The 22,930-nt window shown below is 44.3% G+C and overlaps 1 protein-coding gene across 1 annotated transcript in view; it reads right to left on the bottom strand.

Moving 5' to 3' along the window:
- Positions 1–4,987: 4,987 nt before the first annotated feature.
- LOC149473444 (mitochondrial enolase superfamily member 1) overlaps positions 4,988–22,930 on the bottom strand; it is a 64,350-nt gene continuing 46,407 nt past the window's right edge. The window contains exons 14-16 of the mRNA XM_089678261.1: positions 17,725–17,824; positions 15,375–15,456; positions 4,988–5,343 (exon numbers count right to left, since the gene is read on the bottom strand). Coding sequence (XP_089534387.1) covers positions 5,236–5,343; positions 15,375–15,456; positions 17,725–17,824 — 290 coding nt within the window. The 3' untranslated portion in view covers positions 4,988–5,235. The remainder of the gene's footprint in view (positions 5,344–15,374; positions 15,457–17,724; positions 17,825–22,930) is intronic.

Genomic DNA, 22,930 nt, shown 5'->3' with positions numbered 1-22,930 from the left:
AAACAGAAAAGATGAGTAGGGGAAAAAATGTCAGTGGCGTCCGCCTGTAAAACCATTCCTGTTTTGGGGGTTGACTTATTGTTACCCATCTAGTGCACCTGTTGTTAATTTCAACACCAAAGGAGCTGAAACTGATTTAACAACCCCCTCTGATTTTTAGCTGACCAGATCAATATCCCAGGAGTTTAATTGACTTGATGCTATACTCTGAAAAGTGTTCCTTTTTAATATTTTTGAGCAGTGTATGTTACTGTTTCTGGGATCCCCCTTATCTGAAGGGTCAATTGCCTGGATCTGTTCTTGACATCTTCCGGTTTAAATTGATGGGTTTTGATCTCTAATTTTGAGGGCGTAAATGTTCTATTCATGGCTATACTTTGGTCACATCTTTCCAGTTGTGTGTGGTATAGCCTGGCTTGCTGTTGCTGCCCCCATAGGTGTGTTTTGTGTTTCTGATCTATTGGCACCATCTTGGCACTTGCTCTGGCCAGAACCTCCTTCCTTCTTTAACCAGGTGGGTTTGTGGTTTTTCTTGAAGGTACCAGACATTGTTCCATAGTGTGGCAGGCTATTAAGTAGTGCTCGGGAGCTGATAGTTGCTTAAAGCAGTTGTAAACCTTTTACATATACCCAGTGAAGTGACTGGCCTCAGGGGATACACAGAGATGAAACCAATCCTCCTACATATGTTGTACCTCTTTATCTGCAGTCTTCTCATCTCTACATCTGTTTAAATGCAGAATTTAAAAAGCTAGTCTGAGCTGTCAAAAAAAAAAAAAAATGGCCAGAGAGCTGAAATTTACACACTGCAGAGTTCAGTGAGGAGAGTTTTGAGAGTTGATTGGAGGGAAGAAACACACCCCCTTCACACAGGAATAGAGCTGAGGCTGTCAAGCAGACTGTGCTGGAGAACTGTCCCCTATCTCCATTTTTCTCCTGGTGTCAGGAAAACTTGTCAGAATTCACTCCTGCAGATAGCGGAGCAGGGCAACAGCCATAACTGACACTTATTACTCTGGATAAAGACAAGTACACACACACTATAGAGGTTCACAACTACTTTAAGTTCTGTTTCATCCCCCAGGTAGTGCAGGGCTGGTCTAGATTGTGACCATTCCCGTGTGCGTGCGCAACTCCCCCAGTAAATGTATTTACTTTTTTAACACTGTAGCCTTTGCTCTTTATTTTGAAGCACAGGGCAGAATAAGCATCCATCTCTGTCACATAAGCAAGTCCTCCTCTCAGTGCCTGTAGTTCATGGGGCTAACTTTATGCCACAGCCAATGATTTGGCTGTTGCTGGTCTCCTTACCCATTAAAGCCTTTCCCCAATTCTCACATGTGGAGCTGGCATGAAAGATAAGCCCACATCAATTCCACATCTTGCTTAGTCTAGCCCTGAAGGTGTGAGGCACTGTAATCCCTAACACTTACGGCTAGCTGTATACCTACACAGGTTCAGCTGAGTTGCTGAAACTCAAGTCCATTCCAGCCCTGGCTTCAATAGAATCCAACCAAAGTATCAATCTAATTTGTTTGATAAATGTCATAACCCTGCACCTGTATTTTTGGGCAGCTAACTGTGATAGATTGACAAAGGGCTGTTACATATTTATTACTGAAGTTGAGACTTTGTAGTTATTACTTCAAACATGTCCAAGTAGGAAGTGGTGGGGCTCAGGTTTTATTTTGGTGCAGTTTATTGTGAATTTTAACCTTTTAGTAAATCTGTCTCACTGCTCCTGTTTAGCATTTCCTAGCTGTGTGACAGAGTTGACGAATGTCCCTCAGAGTGTTTTTCTTATACAATAGCACACATGTACATTAAAAAGATATACATTTACAGATTGAGCTTCGTTATTTGGTGTTAGTGATATGAAAAGCAATTTTATTTGTTTTAAATAACAAAATTGTTATACTTACCTGCTCTGTGCAGTGGTTTTGCACAGAACAGCCCTAAGCTGCCTCTTCCCAGATCTCCCACTTGTGTTTCTTGACACCCCCCCCTTCCCTCCTGCCAAGTGCCCCCAGAGCAAGCAGCTTGCTATGGGGGCATCCAAACAGGCTTGCTCTCGATCCACTGCTCTTGCTTGACCATTCACACACAGAGCCACAGTTTGGTCCTGTCCTCATTGACTCACTGGCTGTGACTTACAACAGTGGGAGCCAATTGCTCCTGCTGTGGTCTTAGACAATGAGAAGGGAGAGTCCCCCGGAGAGCTGAGGCTCTCATGCACATGATTGGATCGCGATGGAGCTCAGGTAAGTAGTGAGGGGGGCTGCTGCACACACAAGGTGTTTTTTTTACCTTAATGCATGATTTTGTAAAGTTGGGGGGGGGATCTAAATGGGCTTTTCCCTGTAACTACTGCAGCCAGGGCTGTTCTGTACAATGTTTAGATACAGTACATCTCTGAAGGTGTTTTGTATTTGTAATTTCCTGCACATCTGAATGACTCACTATTTATCCTTTTCTCCTATTAGAACACTTGGAATGATCAAGTGCTTATAGTAGGTAGACCCCCCCCACTCACTGCCCCGGAAGGAAGAAATTACTGGAATGCATGTTAGTATTCACAGAGCTGAACATGTAAAAGTGGCCATACATGGATTGAAATTCATTCACTGGGGCAGCACAGTGGCTAAATGGTTAGCACTTCCGCCTGGCAGTACTAGGGTCGTTGGTTCAAATCCCAGCCATGGCACCTCCTGCCTGGAGTTTGCATGTTCTCCCTGTGCCTGCGTGGGTTTCCTCCGAGTACTCCGGTTTCCTCCCACACTCCAAAGACATGCTGGTAGGTTAATTGGCTCCTGTCTAAATTGGCCCTAGTATGTGTATGTATGAATGTAAGTTAGGGACCTTAAAATGTACGCCCCTTGAGGGTTAAGGACTGATGTAAATGTACAATATATATGTAAAGTGCTGTGTAAATTGATGGCGATATATAAGTACCTGTAATAATAATTAACATTTGCATATCTTACAACTTTTTCTTCAAAGCTGGAATGGCCCTTTAAAGACTCAGTCTGCCCAAATTGGCAATTTCAGTTGTAGAAGCTGGTGAATGTTATCGTCTGCTAATTTCTTATAACTTTCAGGAATTGTTGAGCTACTGTATGTATATATATATATATATGTAAAGCGCTGCGTAAATTGACGACGCTATATAAGTACCTGAAATAAATAAATAAATCTGGTTCAGCAAGGATTAGCTGAATTTCGACCCATGTATGGGCAGGCTGCTTGTACAGAAGTCGATCTACCGATATAACTTCTGTACAACCAGCCTGTCAGGTTTTTACCTAGTGATCAGTTGTGCTGGCAACACTGATCAGTTTGTTCTGATGGTGGGGAGGATCTCCGCCCTCAGAATACAAAAATACAGCGGGAGTGATTACCCCATCCACGCTTAGTGTGTGAATGGGGGATTTTTTTTTTTCAACCCTCTAGTTGAACAAAAAAAAAAAAAAAGTCTAGAAAGATGAGCTAAAATTCTTGCAATGGTTATAACGCACCTAAAAAGGATAACTTTTTTTACGCAACACAATTTACCACATTGAGCATAATAAAATAAATATTTCCCATTTCTTTAAATTATTACCCCAGCATTTGCATTAAATGACCTTCAATGCTACAGGCTGCTGCTGTCTCAAAGAATTAAAAGTGGACAGAGCCAGGCTATTAGCTTGAAGGAGGGAGGAGCAGAAGAGTGCCTTGTCATCTTAGGCTATGGGGCTGTGTGTTTCTATTGATGTACACAGTGCAGGGAGACAATTCTAATCCCTGCATGCAAGAATGGTTCCATATCATGCTGCAAGATTCAGGAGTTACCCTGAAACAGGAAACCTGGGGAAGTCATGGCACCAGTTTAAAGGATGAGTTCACCTTTTGATAAAAAAACAAAAATAATAATAAATGCACCTTTTATTTGCAGGTAACGAATGTGCATTTATTATTATTTTTTTCTGCTGCAGGATCTTGACAAACATTGCACCAGTGATCAGCAGATTGCTGGTGCCATGCAGGTCGCCTGCAGACTTCTCAGTATATCTGCTTGCCTGTATGAGATGTACGGGGAAGCGGATATACTGACAGGAAGACTGAATGAACTACCACAGTGCTCCACAGCGCCATAGTAGTTCATTGAGAAATACAAGCCCACAGCCACTAAGGCTGTCGGTATTTGTAATCCATTCATTCACAGAGGAGTGACATGGGCAGAACCCTGCATGGACACTTTTTTTTTTTAATTTGACAGGAGGGGGGAGAAGATCCCCCCCCCACTAGCTGTCAAAGCGGGGGATCAACGGGGCTGCTGCTTTCATAACATGTTACACCCTGAATATTGGTGTAACATGTTATGAAAGGTGAACTTATCCTTAAAACAGGAACAGAGTCAAGCATTAAGAGATAAAGAAGCTGCATACTCAACAAGTGATTGAAACAGCTACTAAAAATGCTTAAAAATTGAGGATTTACTATTACTTTGATACTACTGTACTGTGATATATTGGGTGATAAGTCTTAGTTGGACACCTTTTGTTTTGAAAAAGATTGTAAGGATAATCTCTAGAAAAATCAGCAGATTCTATGGCCATAACAATACAACCCGTAAGTAGCTGAATTGTAGCTGTTGAAAGCTGTATCATCTTTTTTTTCCCATCAATATTAGCTAGGCTTTTCTAGTCATTGTATATTATCTTATATTCTAATACAGCCTTTCTCAACCAGGGTGCCTTGTCAAAATGCCCCAAAATTGCATACAAGCCAGCAGGTGGATCAAACCTGCCTTTTAGTACACAAAGCCACAGGTTTCATTGTGCACTTTTCTGACCTTCTAGCTGCCAGCATCCTAACAACCAATGACATTATCAGTTGATAAGGAGGACATCAGATGCATGCACATTATCCTTGTTTGCCCCTCTCTCTGTCAGCACTGGGGTCACATTAGCAGAGTGAGGGAGAGAAACAGAGAGACACACTGGAATAATAGTTAGTACCACTGTGCAAAGGTGTATTTGCTTTGGAAGAATAAATCACCTCTAACGTTCGGTGTACTGGATTTGTGTAGAATCGTTTTATACATTTTAGAATGGGGTGCCTTGAGATTGTGCAGAATTTTAAAGGGTGCGTTGACTGAAAAAAGGTTGATAAACACTTATAATAGTACAGGTACTGAAAAGCATTGTTTGTTGAGGTAAAATGAGACCCAAACCATTATTATAAGTAAGGGTGCTATATTTCAATCCTTTCCTCACTGATTAGCTTCTGCCAAACATCTCCATCTGGGAACTGGTACTGTGACACTGATTCTGATTTCATTTCTGTGGAGTAGCCAGGATGCTAAAAGAAACATGACAGATAAAATGTAATTACTTATATTGAAACAAAAAAACCTACCGGACACATGACTAAAAGATATTGCTGTTTTTTAATCACCTATTTAGCTAATAAACAGAAATAGAATGAATAACTTGCCAGTAGTTCCCACATAATAAGTACTGTTACCTTGAACATGTCTTTTAAAAAGAAACTTTGCCCAGAACATACAGTATTTTAGGTAGATTGCTGCGCAACTTACTTGCCTTATTCTATCAGTCAGTCACAGGCAGCTGACTGGTGGATTGCATCCCCTCTGCTGACTCATGCACAGCTATACAGGCAAGCGGCTCGATTGCGTAGCTCTGCAGCGCTGCTCCCTCCAGACCCTCCTCACCTCGCGGGATGGACAGGAAGGGAGGATTGGAGGAGGGGCCAGTGCGGAACAGTGCCACAGAAGAGGACTCGTCACAGCAGTTTTCTCTGCAAATGAAGGAGACCACTGTGCTGCCATTTGCCCTGATCCCATGTAAGGTGCTCTGATCCTACATGCCCTGTGTCAGGGCAGGGCTGTGGAACGAACAGGTAGGCCTAGTGGCAGGGTAACACACTGGCTGACGACAACCACCACCAACAGACTGAAGTCCCTCAGGGCGCGGAGTCTAAGTCCCAGGCTGCCCTTCACCAGGGCCCCTGATGGTGGGGATGGACTTGACGCAACCAGGGACCAGGTCGCGGCCCCCGAGACACCCCAACTGCGGTAATGGCCGCCGCCAATGGCGTGTAGCTGGTGAGAATGACAATAGCGTAGTCAGACAAGCCGGGTCAATAACAACGGGACAAAACAGTACAGAACAGTAGACAGAGAATCACAGGTCACGGGCCTGTTTCAGCAACGGAAGGTCAGATCAAAGGGAAACACAGAGAATGGTCTTAGTACAAGCCGAGTCAGAATACCAGAAGAGTCACGAGCGTATACACAGAGCTGTAGCAAGACAAAGACACAAGACACAAGTGCAAAGAGCATGTGCAGATCCCAGGCTTATATGTACTCAGCCACACCCCTCTGGGGGATGGACCTCAGAGACCTGAAGGCATAAAAGATTCCCATCATGCTCAGCAGAAATCCAAGATGGATGCTAGCACATGGAGTAACATAACCTCTGGGAAAAGGTAGGACCTTGACAGTACCTCCTCCTCAAGGGCCCCACCCCCTCCGCGGCTCAACAAAAGGTTTCTGAGGAAAGCGGGTATGAAACGCGCGGAGGAGGGCAGGAGCATGGACATCCGCGGAAGGAACCCAGGAACGCTCCTCGGGACCATAACCGCGCCAATGAACCAGGAACTGTAATCGGCCGCGCACCAACCGAGAGTCCAGGATCCGGCTCACCTCATACTCCTCATGACTGTCAACCCGAATGGGACGGGGCCGAGGCAGAGAGGTAGTGAAGCGATTGCAGATCAGAGGTTTCAACAGTGATACATGAAAGATATTGGAGATCCGCATCCCAGGTGGAAGGGCAAGAGCATAGGCCACCGGATTCACCTTGCGGAGAATGCGAAAGGGACCGACAAAACGGGGAGCTAGTTTGGGTGTGGGCACCCGAAGATTGAGGTTACGAGTCGACAACCACACCCGATCGCCGACCTGGTATGAAGGAGCGGGCAACCGTCTGCGATCAGCCTGGAACTTCTGACGCTGAGCCGAGTCCCTCAAAGCCCTCTGGATCTGCCCCCATGAAGAACGCAGGGCAGCAAGATGGTTCTCCACAGCCGGAATGTCCTGTGGTGAGAACCTCTCAGGTAATACCGCGGGTTGGTACCCATAGTTGGCCATGAAGGGGGACATCCCGGAGGAGGAGTTGACCGCTGAGTTCCTGGCAAACTCTGCCCAAGGCAGGAGATCGGCCCAATCGTCCTGATGGTCCGAGATATAACACCGAAGGAATTGTTCTAAGGCCTGATTGGAACGCTCCGCAGCCCCAATGGACTGCGGGTGGTAGGCTGAAGAAAAGGAGAGACTAATGCCCAACTGAGAGCAGAAGGCGCGCCAGAATCTGGACACGAACTGACTCCCGCGGTCCGAGACAATCACCTTGGGCAACCCATGCAGGCGAAAAATCTCCCTGGAAAAGACCGTGGCCAGTTCTTGCGCTGTTGGTAATTTCCTGAGTGGAATACAATGACACATTTTGGAAAAACGATCGACGACCATGAGGATGACCGTATGGCCCCGAGACACAGGGAGGTCTACAATAAAGTCCATGCCCAGGTGTGACCAAGGACGCTCCCCATTGGGAATGGGTTGCAGAAGACCCATTGGAAGATGCCGTGGAGATTTATTCTGGGCACAGATCGAACATGCCGCTACATAAGAGGCGATGTCGGCACGGAGAGTTGGCCACCAGAACAACCGAGAGACGACCCAAGACAACTGGTTCCTCCCCGGATGCCCGGCAGTTTTGGAGTTATGGTAGGTACGCAGCAGACGGGTGCGCAACCCCTCGGGTACAAAACATCTACCCTCCGGTCTCTCGGGAGGAGCGTCAGTTTGAGCCGCCAAAATCTGCTTCCCAAGGGGAGAAGTCAGACTGGTACGAATGGCAGCCAGGATATGATCCGGAGGTATGACCGAGGTTGGCTCAGAGTCCTCCCTGGACAACTCAGAGTATTGCCGCGATAATGCATCAGCCCTGACATTCTTGGAACCAGGCAAATAGGAGACCACATAGTTGAACCGCGACAAGAACAAGGCCCATCTGGCCTGACGGGGTGTCAATCTTTTGGCCTCCGAAAGATAAGTCAGGTTCTTATGATCGGTAAGAATGAGGACCGGAACTGCGGAGCCCTCGAGCAGGTGCCTCCATTCCCTGAGAGCCAGAATGATTGCCAACAACTCCCTATCTCCAATCTGGTAGTTGCACTCTGCAGAGGAAAGCTTCCTGGAGTAGAACCCACAGGGAAGTAGGGGTCCATCGGGCGACCGACGTTGAGACAGGAGAGCGCCTACTCCCGTCTCGGATGCATCAACCTCAAGGACGAAGGGCAATCCAGGATTGGGATGAGACAGTATCGGAGCCGAAGCGAAGGCGGATTTCAGAGCCTCAAAAGCTACGATGGCCTTGGATGGCCACTCGTGAGGATTGCTGCCCTTCTTGGTTAGGTCTGAGAGAGGTTTCGCCAGCGTGGAGAAGTTCCTGATGAACTTCCGATAGTAGTTGGCAAAACCCAAAAAGCGCTGAATGGGCCGAAGACCATTGGGACGAGGCCACTGCAGAACTGCCGAAACCTTCTGAGGGTCCATGGAGAATCCCTCCGCAGAAATGATGTAGCCTAAAAAAGCAACTTGGGATCGATGGAATTCGCACTTCTCAAGTTTACAAAAAAGTTCGTTCTCACGTAATCGTTGCAGCACCTGCTTGACATCCTGGATATGGGACTCCATGGAGTCAGAGTAAACCAGGATGTCATCCAAGTAAACTACCACGCACTGCTGCAACAAGTCACGAAGGACATCATTTATGAATTCCTGAAAAACTGCGGGCGCGTTACACAACCCGAAGGGCATCACCAGGTATTCGTAGTGCCCGGTTCTGGTGTTAAACGCGGTCTTCCACTCATCCCCCTGTTTGATCCGTACGAGGTTGTACGCCGCCCTAAGGTCAAGTTTGGTAAAGACTGTTGCCCCCTTAAGGCGGTCGAACAACTCAGTAATCAAGGGAATCGGGTATGCATTCTTAGTGGTGATTCGATTGCGACCCCTATAATCGATGCAAGGCCTCAATTCACCACCCTTCTTCTTTACAAAGAAAAAGCCCGCTCCTGCTGGGGAAGTAGATTTACGAATGTGCCCCCGGAAAAGCGCATCCGCAACGTACTCCTCCATGGCCTTATTCTCCGCAACCGAGAGAGGATACACCCTGCCACGCGGAGGAGTGGCACCGGGTTGCAAGGATATGGCGCAGTCGTAAGGACGATGAGCAGGTAAGGCACCAGCGCGTACCTTATCAAACACGTCCTGGTACTCCCCATAATCAGTGGGCAACGCAGAGTCCGAGGAGGCACACAACACCTTAACCGGCCCACGGATGCACCCGGCCCCACACTGTGGAGACCACGAGAGAATCTCGGCAGTTTGCCAATTGAAGGTTGGATTGTGCATCTGGAGCCAGGGATACCCCAAAACCACCGAATAGTGCGGAGAAGAAATCACCTGGAAACAGGCCAACTCCCTGTTAACAGCCCCAATAGCTACTTCAACTGGCATAGTCTCGTGGGTAACCTGCGGTGGTTGCAGGGGCCTGCCATCTATCGCCTCAAGAACCAATGGGGTAACTCGAGCCTGCAGGGGAATGGAGTGCTGGGCAGCAAACGAGCTGTCCATAAACAACCCGCCGGCCCCAGAATCTACCAACGCCAGGGCCGTCACCGAGCCCTCCGCCCAAGAGAGGACAATGGTGATCAGTGGCTTATCTCTGCGGAACGCCGGGGACGAGGAGACTCCACCCAAGATCTGTCCCCGACAGGATCTCAGGTGCGAGCGTTTCCCGGACGGACCGGACAGGACTGCCGAAAGTGCCCACCAAGACCACAGTACAGGCAGCGACCCTCCCGACGCCGAGCGGCCCGCTCTCCCTCGGAAAGGCGAGCAAACCCCAGCTGCATGGGCTCACCACCAGACAATCTATCCCCAGGAGGCGTGGGAGGAGAGGGAGGAATGGGTGGGATAGAAAACGCAGGTGCCAGTCGATTGGAAGGCCTCCGCAGGCGTTCCTTGGGTGAAGGCCTCTCCCTGAGCCTGGTATCAATCAGGATGGAAATTAGTGCTTCCAGCTCCACAGGCAATTCCTTGGCAGCGATCTCGTCCTTCAATGCATCAGAAAGACCCTGAGAAAACGCAGCCACCAGAGCCTCATTGTTCCAACCCACCTCTGCTGCCAGGGTACGAAACTCTATGGCGTACTCGGCCACGGTCCGTGAACCCTGATGCATAGACATGAGCAGCTTGGCAGCCGAGGCGGAGCGAGCCGGTACATCGAATACCCTACGGAAGGCATCGACAAAACTGGAAAACTCGTAAATCACTGGGTCATTCCTCTCCCATAAGGGATTCGCCCAGGCCAAGGCCTTGTCTGAGAGTAGTGAGGTGAGGAAACCCACCTTTGACCTCTCAGTCGGAAAAGCGTAGGGGATTAATTCAAAGTAAATCCCCACCTGGTTAAGGAACCCACGACACTGACTCGGCTCACCCCCAAAGCGCTGTGGAAGAGGGGCTGAACCGGTCATACCTCTGGACACCGCGGGTGCCGCATCAGCCGCGGCGGTAGGCACAGCAAGCGGAACAGCAGCGGAAGTGACCACCGGAGTGACAACCGGCCTAATAACACCAGGAGTAAGGTGCGCGGTGCGTGCCAGCAGAGTTTGCAACGCCTGAGCGAACTGATCCAACAGGAGATCCTGTTGATCCAGTCTGGCGACCAACATTGGAAGTGAAGGCGTACCTGCACCGTCAGGATTCATGGCACTTGTGTAATGTCAGGGCAGGGCTGTGGAACGGACAGGTAGGCCTAGTGGCAGGGTAACGCACTGGCTGACGACAACCACCACCAACAGACTGAAGTCCCTCAGGGCGCGGAGTCTAAGTCCCAGGCTGCCCTTCACCAGGGCCCCTGATGGTGGGGATGGACTTGACGCAACCAGGGACCAGGTCGCGGCCCCCGAGACACCCCAGCTGCGGTAATGGCCGCCGCCAATGGCGTGTAGCTGGTGAGAATGACAACAGCGTAGTCAGACAAGCCGGGTCAATAACAACGGGACAAAACAGTACAGAACAGTAGACAGAGAATCACAGGTCACGGGCCGGGTTCAGCAACGGAAGGTCAGATCAAAGGGAAACACAGAGAATGGTCTTAGTACAAGCCGAGTCAGAATACCAGAAGAGTCACGAGCGTATACACAGAGCTGTAGCAAGACAAAGACACAAGACACAAGTGCAAAGAGCATGTGCAGATCCCAGGCTTATATGTACTCAGCCACACCCCTCTGGGGGATGGACCTCAGAGACCTGAAGGCATAAAAGATTCCCATCATGCTCAGCAGAAATCCAAGATGGATGCTAGCACATGGAGTAACATAACCTCTGGGAAAAGGTAGGACCTTGACACCCTGTAAGGAATGCCATGCAGGTTTCCAACAAGGATGATCAGATCAGTTGGCAGTACCCTAAGAAATCAGAAACCAGGCTGAATGAAGTTTATTAAAACAAATAAACTTCCAACACCAGTAAACCATAAAAAATAAAAATTGACAAATAAACATGAAATTGCAGCAACCAAAATGACAACCAAGTAGGACAAGGTCATGACAGAGACAAGAAACAAGGGGAGCAGGGTATAGGAAGCGGGTCTCAAGGATCAAGATCAGGCAGGCACATGGCTCACAGGAAGACCACAGTAACACTGAACTACAGTGAAAGGCAGGATTATATACAGTACTCCCAGCAGCCCACATCAGGTGCAGCCTAATTACCCAGAAAGCATGGCTTCTGGGGGACACCCACTGGTGGCCACCGAAACTACACCCTTCGACTCTCAGAACAACAGTGCCACCTGTAGATGACCCAGGTAATGAAACTTGTCCTGACATGCTCTGATCCTATGTGCTATGATCCCATGTAAGGTGCTCTGATCTCACATGCTTTGATCCACTGTAAGCTGCTCTGATCCTATGTGCCCTGCTTAGAGATGTAAAATTTCTGGGGATTATAAAGCCATGGGAAAAAAAAACGTTTCCCTATTTTTGTCCAGAAGAAATTGGAAATGTTTGGAAAAATGTAAAAATATTCAGTGTGGAGTAGTCCTACAAATTGAAAGTTATTTTCTTGCACTGCAAATTGCAGCTTTGCTCTCAGCTGAAATTACACTGTGGACATGTTTCTATCTCTAGAACCTCTGGCAAAAAGTCTGAGATCTCGGACAACCCCTGAAATTATTTTCATATGTACAGCTCATGGAACATTAATGTGATATAAGAACAATTATTCTTAAAGCATGAAACAATAGAATAAATATTAAAACTTACCTCCTTGATGTGAAGCTTGTGCTTGCTTTTTTTTGCATACATGCTCAATTCTGAGTCAAACTTGAGATCAACAGTGTGCAGGCGGTCAGCAGGGCAGAGCACAGGTAATCCAGGAGAGAACAGTATAGGGGAGGGCCTGGAGAGAACTGTACAGGGAGGCAGGAGGGAACAGTATAGGGGGGCCAGAAGAGCACAGTACAGGGGGGCCAGGAGGGAACAGTACGGGGGTCTGCAGCGATTTTCCTCATGCAGAGTAGCTCAGGAAAGCTGCTGGATCATATTTGGCACGCTGATCCCCACCTACCCTCCTCTCTCATTCCTCCTGAGTGATGTCACACATAGGCACCTGGAATGGACAGGAGGGGAGGGCCTGCTGAAATCAGCGCAGTGAAGTTGTTTCCCTCTGTGGCTCTGTAGCTTGACTGTCAGCCATGTGGGGATGCGATCTACCCATCTTCTGCTTGTGATGGAAGGGCTGATTGTGGCAGAAACCATGGGGACCTCTCGTGAAACCCCTATTGAAAAACATTTCTCTAGATGTTAGTCTCACCATTTTACTGAGAGGAGGAAAAGAAACACTAATTTACTGACCAGACTATATGTAAACAAGAGGATGTTTTAAAGGTTGTAAAGATAAACTAATGTGTCAAATTAACCCTCTTTTGGGACTTTAAATATTTGAATGTGGATAGTGGTGTACTGGAACTTTTGATGTGCACCCAAGTGCACTGCACATCAATAATTTTATGTTTTGGTTTGAACCAGGTTATATTAGGACTTATGTCCATAATTGTTGCACCATTTGCACAGTATTCACGGATGTAGCACAGTTTGTTATTATTTGTTTATGCATGCACGATATTTAGGAATGTCTATTTCCCCCTAATCATAGGGATGTACTGAGACCTCGGGGAGGAGGAGCACACTTTAAGCACATCATGTTTTTATATGGTATATAGTTACACATTTATCTGTGGACCACCATCACATATGTAGTGTGGTGGATTTAACCACTAGTGGCAGCGCAGCATTTATTTATGTTTGTACTCCATAATGTGCCCCATAATGTGTCCTGCCCCAATGTAATGTGCCCTGCTGTCCTCCATGTAGTGTGTCCTGACCCCCTGTGCTTTGCCCTGCTGCCCCCTTGTACACTGCTTATCTCAAGTTTGACCCAGAATTAAGCATAAGCAAGCACAAGTTTTACAGTAAACAGGTATGTTTTAGTATTGATTCTATTATTTAATGCTATTTCTTACAATAATTGTTATATCAACAGCTCGCTGATCAAGCCAATATTCACTGAGCTGTAGATCTGAACATTACTTCAGGGGTTCCCTGATATCTCAAACTTTTTGCCAAGGGTTCCCCCAAGAGAAAAAGGTTGGGAAACCCTGGAATAAGGAATGTGGCTGAAATTAAATAATTACCAAGAATTGTGTAGCGTGCCATTACTAACTTCTCCTTTTAAGGTTTTAGGTTGTCTGGCTATTATCCAGTGACTATAGTGTTTTCTAAGGCACCAACTCATAACAGTTATGCAGAATTGGAATTATTACTCCACTGGCTCCATATTTATTGAGGGTCAGTGGTTAAAAAGCATTGAAGGCAGAGATAGCCAGCTAGCTACGATTTAGCCCTGTTAATGGGTGAAATGCTTCAAAGGATTTTGGTAGGGATGTGTTTCAATCACCCTAATCAATAAAATGGATTGCTAATGCTGGAACAGGTGTGTGTGGCAGTTGCCACTGTCGGAAAGTTAGGTAATTAGCATTTTCAAGAAAAGACCAGCAATGAAAGCCTACACATTCCTTAAGTACAGATTACCTTTACAGTGTAACTCTAGCCAACACATTTTTCCTTTTTGGAAAAAGTGCACGACTGCTATAAAGGCAACCAAGTACGGTACGTATTGGGTATATTTTCTCTAAGCTCTCATCCAAGTGACCACTGTCTCTAAGAAAGAAAGGGTTCCGGAATGGAATTTCCTGAACAGGGACTCTTGCAACCATATAAACCTGATGGGTCCTAACCCTACTCCACTATAATATTGCAACCATATAAACCTGATGGGTCCTAACCCTACTCCACTATAATAATGACAATGTTCTTACTGATGTATAGGTGCCCTCTCAATTGCTGTCTTGGTGACCTCTGGGACAAGAATTAAAGTGATTCTAAAGGTTTTAATGATAAAAAAAAATAACAAACATGTCATACTTAGCTGGTTTTGCACTGAGCAGCCCTAATAATTTTTTTGGGTCTTCTGCTGGAGGTCCTGGCTCCTCCCCCCTGCTAAGTGCCCTCAATAGCAAGCCTCTATCTATGGGGGCACTCGAGAAGGCTCACTACCAAGCTGTGCTCCTGTGAATGGACATTGTCCATTCACACATAGAGCATGGCTCGGCCTCACCCCTGCTCTCCCCTTATTGGCTCACTGGCTGTGAGTGACAGCAGCAGGAGTCAATGTCTCCAACTGCTGTGTGAGACAATGAGGAGAGAGAGACGCTTGAGAGCCGTGGCTCCCATGCACATCACTGGATCAAGATGGGGCTCAGGAAAGTATAAGGGGGCTGAGGGGAGAACTACACCCAGAAGGTTTTTCTACCTTAGGTAAAAGGTAAAAAAAAAACCTGCCTTTAGAACCACTTTAAGGAACATTTCTACCACTAGAGGGTACAAAGAACAAGGAAAAACTGTTAGAATATATGAAAGACTTAGAATACCTATAAAAAAAACCCCATTTGACCAGGAGTTCCATTTATTGTAAACTCCATTAATGCATTTGCCCATCAAATAAATGTATGTAGTAAGCTTATGTGCACAGACCTACTCCTAATTGTGCATGGCATAGTTTGTATTTTTATCAATAACGTCAAGCGCTTTTACATACCATTATGTTTTTGTTGTTTATTTTCTCTGTGTTATTTTTATTTTTTGCTTAGTTTTCTAAAAGAAGATAAATTAGCAGCTACCTTTGGAGGCATATAAGAAGCATTCTGGATCACCACTGGATACTTAAAGTGTTCATGGAGGTGATCCACGTACTCACACATCCTGAAACCAACAGATAAAAAACATACATAAAAGAACATATTTTACATCTAGTATCACATATCAACCACTTGTTTACTTTTAGTAACATTTGGTCATAAACAGAGCTATATACATAGATCTTTAGAACAGTTCCTATTAGTAAAGTAAGATATCCCATGCAGTCTTGGAGGCAATAAAGTTGTTTGTAGTCATCTTAACCATTTGAAGACCAATATATTAACTCCCCTTCCCGTCCAGGCCATTTTCAGTTTTTATCACTGTGATACAAGGCATTTTTCTTGGTTCATGTGCATTTCCCTTATTACATGGGGGAGAAGTCAATACACAACACAACACAAGACCCTTCTGATACTCCTGGAAGATCTGATAATTGCAAAGCAGGAGGAGACATCTCAGCTTAAACCCAAAGTGCACGGAGACCTTCTTTTAACAAAAAAGCCATATTAATTTGGTGAGTAAGCACTTTTACCATTGGGTGATCACTTCTGCATGGTTGGTGTGGAAGAGTATAAAATCGCATCTGTGCACCTTAGCAGGATCTACTGGTTTGGGGGACACATGGATGCTTAATTTTAATTCTACATGTGAATGGATTCACAATATTTTTGGACTTTTGACTGGTTTTGCTTGTAGTCATAAGATTTAAAATGCCATTTTTTTTCATGCATTTTTCAACAGAGATTTTACCTGCCTAAGCTGACAGTTTGATTTGCAAGCATCTGATCTGCATATGTGGTGCATAGCAGTAATAACTTGGAGATGGCATACACAGAATCACATTGATTATGAACTGTAGTAGGTCATACGTGAATATTTTGGTAAAAAAGAATACAACATGGTGCACTCTCCTTGTGCATTACCGCGATAAAAAATAATTTATTATAAAATGATAAATGCATACTCACAAACCAAAAAGGTCATAAAACAGAGACAAAGGGCCAAAGATGACGGTTCCAGACAGCAGAGGTCCTTAGATGAAAAAAAAACAAAAACGTTTCGGGAGTCAAACTCCCTTCCTCAGAGCTCTTTGTGCCTTTGTCTCTGTTTTATGACTTTTTTGGTTAGAGTATGCATTTGTCATTTTATAATAAATTCTTTTTTATCACGGTAATGCACGAGGAGAGTGCACCATGTTGTATTCTTTTTTGCTAGTATCAAGATTCCCCGTTCTTTTGTGGGCTGCACCTCAGCGAGTGACAGATGCCGTGTGTTCCTCTGCTGCTTGAAGATTTGAGCGCTGGTTTTAGTTTAGTTCATGTTGTGGATATTTTGGTATATCAGCGAGCATATTTCCTGACCACACGGCTACAGTATATCTAATCATTATATGCTTTATGTTTATCAACTTTATGTTCCCATGTCTATAAGGTTATGTTCTTTGCTTTTAGCAGATGCTCTCCTTGCTCAGACTGTGCTTCATACCACTTCCTTGATTTTGATTTTTGAATGTCGCTTTGCTGTTGGTTATACTTAAGCTGACTGCTTTGCTTTGCAGAATAGGACTAATGATACCATCTGTAGGTTTAACATGTTGGCTATTGGATGCGATCTGTTCTACATAGCCAGTCGCCTTATAGATGCTATGATGTGCATCAGTACAAGATACCAACATCAGATGAATGGGATATATTGTATGCCTAAAGGCTCCATTCATCTAATACTATCCAGCACTTTATGTTTATATTATTATTTCATTGTTATTTATCTATAAGTAATCAGGTTTTTACTTACATGACTGACATGTGGATTACAATGAACTGATTTTCTATCATAGGATTCAGCAATCTAAGTGATGACATTTGACAACCTCACCTGGAGTTGATTAGTAACAAGTGGTATCTCTTAAACAGATCAGTGTATGGGACTATATCTCCATAAAACAGATTGCAAATGTTTATTATTGATTATCAATATAATGCATTGTCATTATTAATGTAGGCATTAATATACTTTACACTTAGGAGTAATATGTTTGGATTATCGTCTACTGGGTCAGATTGATACAATGTATATGACCAAATGTTCTAGCAATAGGGCCCTGCTGCTATGTTACTTTATTGTGGTTTGTTTTAGGGTCTCTGTGCAACACCGTGTGTATGTATGTGTTTTAGAATATAAATCAATAAATACCTCATTTTATTTTGGCTATTTTGTGAGTGTTGATGTACCAGCCTTGGTAAAAGTCCTTTATGGTTTGTTCCCTTGCTAACATTTCATTTTAGCTCTGAGTTATTAGTGAAGACAGAGCACAACATTCAGTTAACCAACCTGTTTTCTAGGCTTCCCGACACTGAAATGTAGTCAAATATAATCAAATGCTGTACCAGTTCACAAAGACCAACTCCACCGGCATGAGGGCAAACAGGGACTAAAAACAAAAACACAATTGACACATACCATTGATTACTACCAGATTTATACAAACTGATTAATAGAGGTCTCGTTTCTATTGTGTATCAAAAAGTGATAAACCATACAAAAATTATAAAAGTGCCTACTTCATGCAACAAAATAGCAAAACAAATGTGATCTATATGCTGCCTAAATAAAAGTGCAGCTGCTTCTTTAAGTGTATTCACACACCTTTAAATTTAAAATTTGTCAAAGTAAAGTGATCAACACATTATGTGCACAACAAAACTATAAAAATAAATATTGTGCCCAGGGTTGGCACCAATGTAAAGAGCTTTGTATAGGTGTCGGCCCGCCGTTTCACTCTCTGAATGGTGTGCGCTCCAAAGACCAGAAGTCTGGGCCCAGAAGTTACATTAATAGGAACTGAAAGTGATGGTGTCACGGTTCAATGCGTTTTGCTGAACCAGTGTCTTCAGGAAGCTCCTAAAGACTTTGGTTCCTATTGACATCACATACGGGCACAATAATACGTGGGTGGGCATTTGTATTGTTGCTTTTAATGTATACCTAAATAAAAATATACTACACTATGAGCAATTTCCTTAGGCTTGGTTGACTGAATATGGGAAAGCAATAGAGCGCAGTGTGGAGGAATGAATTATCAGTGGAAACCATTTGAACCCTGACAGATGACATCTTTATTGAACAGCGCTATATGACCTTTATTTATTTAGCGGTTATGGTCCTGTGGGGAGTGCGTGGTCTGTATGTGATGGTGGTCGTTTGGTGCACAACACAAAAGGAGTATGTGGAAGAACTGAAAGTGTCCTGGTGGTTCGCTCACATAAATTTCTTGTGTTTATTTTTATAGTTTTGTTGTGCACATCATTTGTTGAGCACCTTACTTTGACATATTTTACATAGTAAAAGTGATTCTTTTAAGTTTTTGTGGGGCTTGATAGTTTTCAGGAAAGCCTTACAGCAATTCTAAAGGTTTATTTTTTTTTAAAAGAAAAAAATAACAAATATGTCTATACTTAACTGCTGTATGCAGTGGTTTTGCACAGAGCAGCCCGGATCCTCCTCTTCTTGGGTCCCCCGCTGGCGCCCCTGGCCCCTCCCTCCTGTCTGGTGCCCCCACAGCAAGCAGCTTGCTATGGGGGCACCCGCTGCTCTGAGTGTCAATTCACACATGAAGCTGGAGCTCAGCCCCGCCCCGCTACCCTCTCTCTATACACTGGCTGTGATTGACAGCAGTTGGAGCCAATGGCTCCCGCTTCTGTTTCAGCCATGAGAAGAGGAAGTCCCAGGATAGCCAAGACTCCAGTGCACATCGCTGGATCAAGAGGAGGCTTAGGTGAGTATTATGGGGGTGATGCTGCACACAGAAGATTTTTTACTTTCATGCATAGAATACATGAAGGTAAAAAACCTTCAGCCTTTACAACCACTTTAAATTTATCTGATCCTTTCAGTTGCTTCAAATATAGCAAGAATATGTAATTATGGAAAAACATAGGTAAATTATTCTTTTAAAAGCCTTAAACTTAACTCCAAGAAAATAGCTAAATGCATAACTGAAATACTGTACATGTGTGTGACTAGTTTCTACTCCCAAAACACTTATAATTTTGCTCACCCAGTTTTGTGATAGAGGCACTTCTAGCCATCCCAGCCAAGTCAGTGGCCTCATTTTTCTCCATTAAGGTGGTTGACACTGAAGAGCCTTTCTTCCTCGATCTGATTGTCTGTCATCTACTCTGGCCGCCTTTAGGCAGTGGTAAAAACTCATCTCTTCAGGAAAGCCTATGCCACCTCTTCCCAATGCCTGAACTTTTACTTTCTCTCTTAACTCTTTCCCACACAGTTATTACTTTTGTATCACGTGCCCCTCCTTTTTACATTGCAAGCTTTCATGAGCAAGGCCTTTGCAAATTTCCTGTATTGTAACTGTACTGTCTCCCTTTATATTGTAAAGAGCTGTGTAAACTATGGCCAATATTTAAATCCTGTAGTATTATAATAATAATATTCTACCCTCCTCTAGGCATGTTTTCAATGCTTTACTCATTATATAAAGAAACAGAACCTTTACTGGCTCAGTGCGCTACCCCAACTCCCAGTTTGAATGTTATGGTGCAAGAGATTACAGGAGGATGAAATCAACTGAGAATTCAGGTACCCAGAAAGGCTGAACTATTACACATTAATGTATTTGCAGACAATTTTGAAAAAAAAAACCCTATATTTTTGACTTTTTGCTATTATACATGTTCAGTAAAAAAATTAAAAAAATCTAATTTCTTCATAAATTTAGGCCAAAATGTATTTTGCTACATATCTTTGCTAAAAAAAAAAATCCCAAATTCATGTAAATTAATTGGTTTACGTGAAAGCTATAGTGTCTATAAATGGCGGTATATACAGTCAGGTCCATAAATATTGGGACATTGACACAATTCTAACATTTTTGGCTCTATACACCACCACAATGGATTTGAAATGAAACGAACAAGATGTGCTTTAACTGCAGACTGTCAGCTTTAATTTGAGGGTATTTACATCCAAATCAGGTGAACGGTGTAGGAATTACAACAGTTTGCATATGTGCCTCCCACTTATTAAGGAACCAAAAGTAATGGGACAGAATAATAATCATGAATCAAACTTTCACTTTTTAATACTTGGTTGCAAATCCTTTGCAGTCAATTACAGCCTGAAGTCTGGAACGCATAGACATCACCAGATGCTGGGTTTCATCCCTGGTGATGCTCTGCCAGGCCTCTACTGCAACTGTCTCCAGTTCCTGCTTGTTCTTGGGGCATTTTCCCTTCAGTTTTGTCTTCAGCAAGTGAAATGCATTCTCAATCGGATTCAGGTCAGGTGATTGACTTGGCCATTGCATAACATTCCACTTCTTTCCCTTAAAAAATTCTTTGGTGGCTTTTGCAGTATGCTTTGGGTCATTGTCCATCTGCACTGTGAAGCGGCGTCCAATGAGTTCTGAAGAATTTGGCTGAATATGAGCAGATAATATTACCTGAAACACTTCAGAATTCATCCTGCTGCTTTTGTCAGCAGTCACATCATCAATAAATAGAAGAGAACCAGTTCCATTGGCAGCCATACATGCCCACGCCATGACACTACCACCACCATGCTTCACTGATGAGGTGGTATGCTTAGGATCATGAGCAATTCCTTTCCTTCTCCATACTCTTCTCTTCCCATCACTCTGGTACAAGTTGATCTTGGTCTCATCTGTCCATAGGATGTTGTTCCAGAACTTTGAAGGCTTTTTTAGATGTCGTTTGGCAAACTCCAATCTGGCCTTCCTGTTTTTGAGGCTCACCAATGGTTTCCATCTTGTGGTGAACCCTCTGTATTCACTCTGGTGAAGTCTTCTCTTGATTGTTGACTTTGACACACATACACCTACCTCCTGGAGAGTGTTCTTGATCTGGCCAACTGTTGTGAAGGGTGTTTTCTTCACCAGGGAAAGAATTCTTCGGTCATCCACCACAGTTGTTTTCCGTGGTCTTCCGGGTCTTTTGGTGCTGCTGAGCTCACCGGTGCGTTCCTTCTTTTTAAGAATGTTCCAAACAGTTGTTTTGGCCACGCCTAACGTTTTTGCTATCTCTCTGATGGGTTTGTTTTGTTTTTTCAGCCTAATGATGGCTTGCTTCACTGATAGTGACAGCTCTTTGGATCTCATCTTGAGAGTTGACAGCAACAGATTACAAATGCAAATAGCACACTTGAAATGAACTCTGGACCTTTTATCTGCTCATTGTAATTGGGATAATGAGGAAATAACACACATCTGGCCATGGAACGGCTGAGAAGCCAATTGTCCCATTACTTTTGGTCCCTTAATAAGTGGGAGGCACATATGCAAACTGTTGTAATTCCTACACCGTTCACCTGATTTGGATGTAAATACCCTCAAATTAAAGCTGACAGTCTGCAGTTAAAGCACATCTTGTTTGTTTCATTTCAAATCCATTGTGGTGGTATATAGAGCCAAACATTTTAGAATTGTGTCGATGTCCCAATATTTATGGACCTGACTGTATACTGGAAATTTTTTTCACTAGTAATAGCAGCGATTAGCGACTTATAGCGGAACTGGGGCGGGCATTTTGACAATGAGAGGAACTGACTTGGAGTCACTGTCATCCCCAGTGACAACAATACAGTGATCAGTGCTAATAAAATGCACTGACACTGTACTAATGGCACGGAACATGAAGGGGTTAACATGTGGGGCAATCAAAGGGTTAACTGTGTGCTGTTTTACTATGTGGGCTGTGTGTGTTTTACACTGTAAGCACACTGCTTTGTATGACTCTGCTATGCAGAACCATACAAAGCTGTGTGCAGGAGCTGACAGGGGAGAGATCTGCATTGTTTACATACAGGTCTCTTCCCTTGGAAATCCTCAGAGATTGGCGGGGAATCACCAGCCAGGTCCCAGTGATTGACAGCTGAGGCCGCAAATACCTGGAACTGCTAAATCATGTATATATACACATGATTTTGCACACCCATGCTGCCCTGTAGCAATATTTCTGCTATAGGGTGGCACAGAAGCGGTTAAAGAGTAACTCAATTTTTCTTCCCCTCCAGATGTTCACTGTATATTCCAAGGATTTTTAACAAGCTTTGTTACAGATTTCTACCTTTTTCTGATCTGTAGAACTAGTTCTTTGTTAGATCATGTCTTGTGCAGGACTGATTCTGGAAGGGAGTGATGTTTTCAATATTGAACAGCTGATATACTTGCAGGGATTTAATGAGGAGACTGGTAGGGTCTGCATTCCTTTGGAAGTAACCCTTTGGGTGCATCTCATCAAAAATGACATTTTTTTTTGCAGAGAATGCCTAAAATCTGACTTGTATCTTAGTGCAGACTTCTGGAAAAATCAGTGAGCCAATCAAACAAGCAGTAAATTACATCTCTTGGGGCATTCTATACACCAAGTGTGTACAGAAGGCCTCTAGGTTGCCACATTGCATTGAATTTTACATTACAGCGCCGCAGACTGAAAAGGAAAGGTAAATTTCAATACCAATAAATTACAATATGGCTTGTGTTGCAATTGTATGCTATATTATT

This window comes from Staurois parvus, unplaced genomic scaffold (genome assembly GCF_062004578.1).
Source record: "Staurois parvus isolate SC_StPar_1 unplaced genomic scaffold, SC_StPar_1.0 ptg000015l, whole genome shotgun sequence".
NCBI classification, from domain to species: Eukaryota; Metazoa; Chordata; class Amphibia; order Anura; family Ranidae; genus Staurois; species Staurois parvus.
The sequence above is the reverse complement of the archived record's forward strand: the minus strand, read 5'-3'. Positions and strand labels throughout refer to the sequence as shown.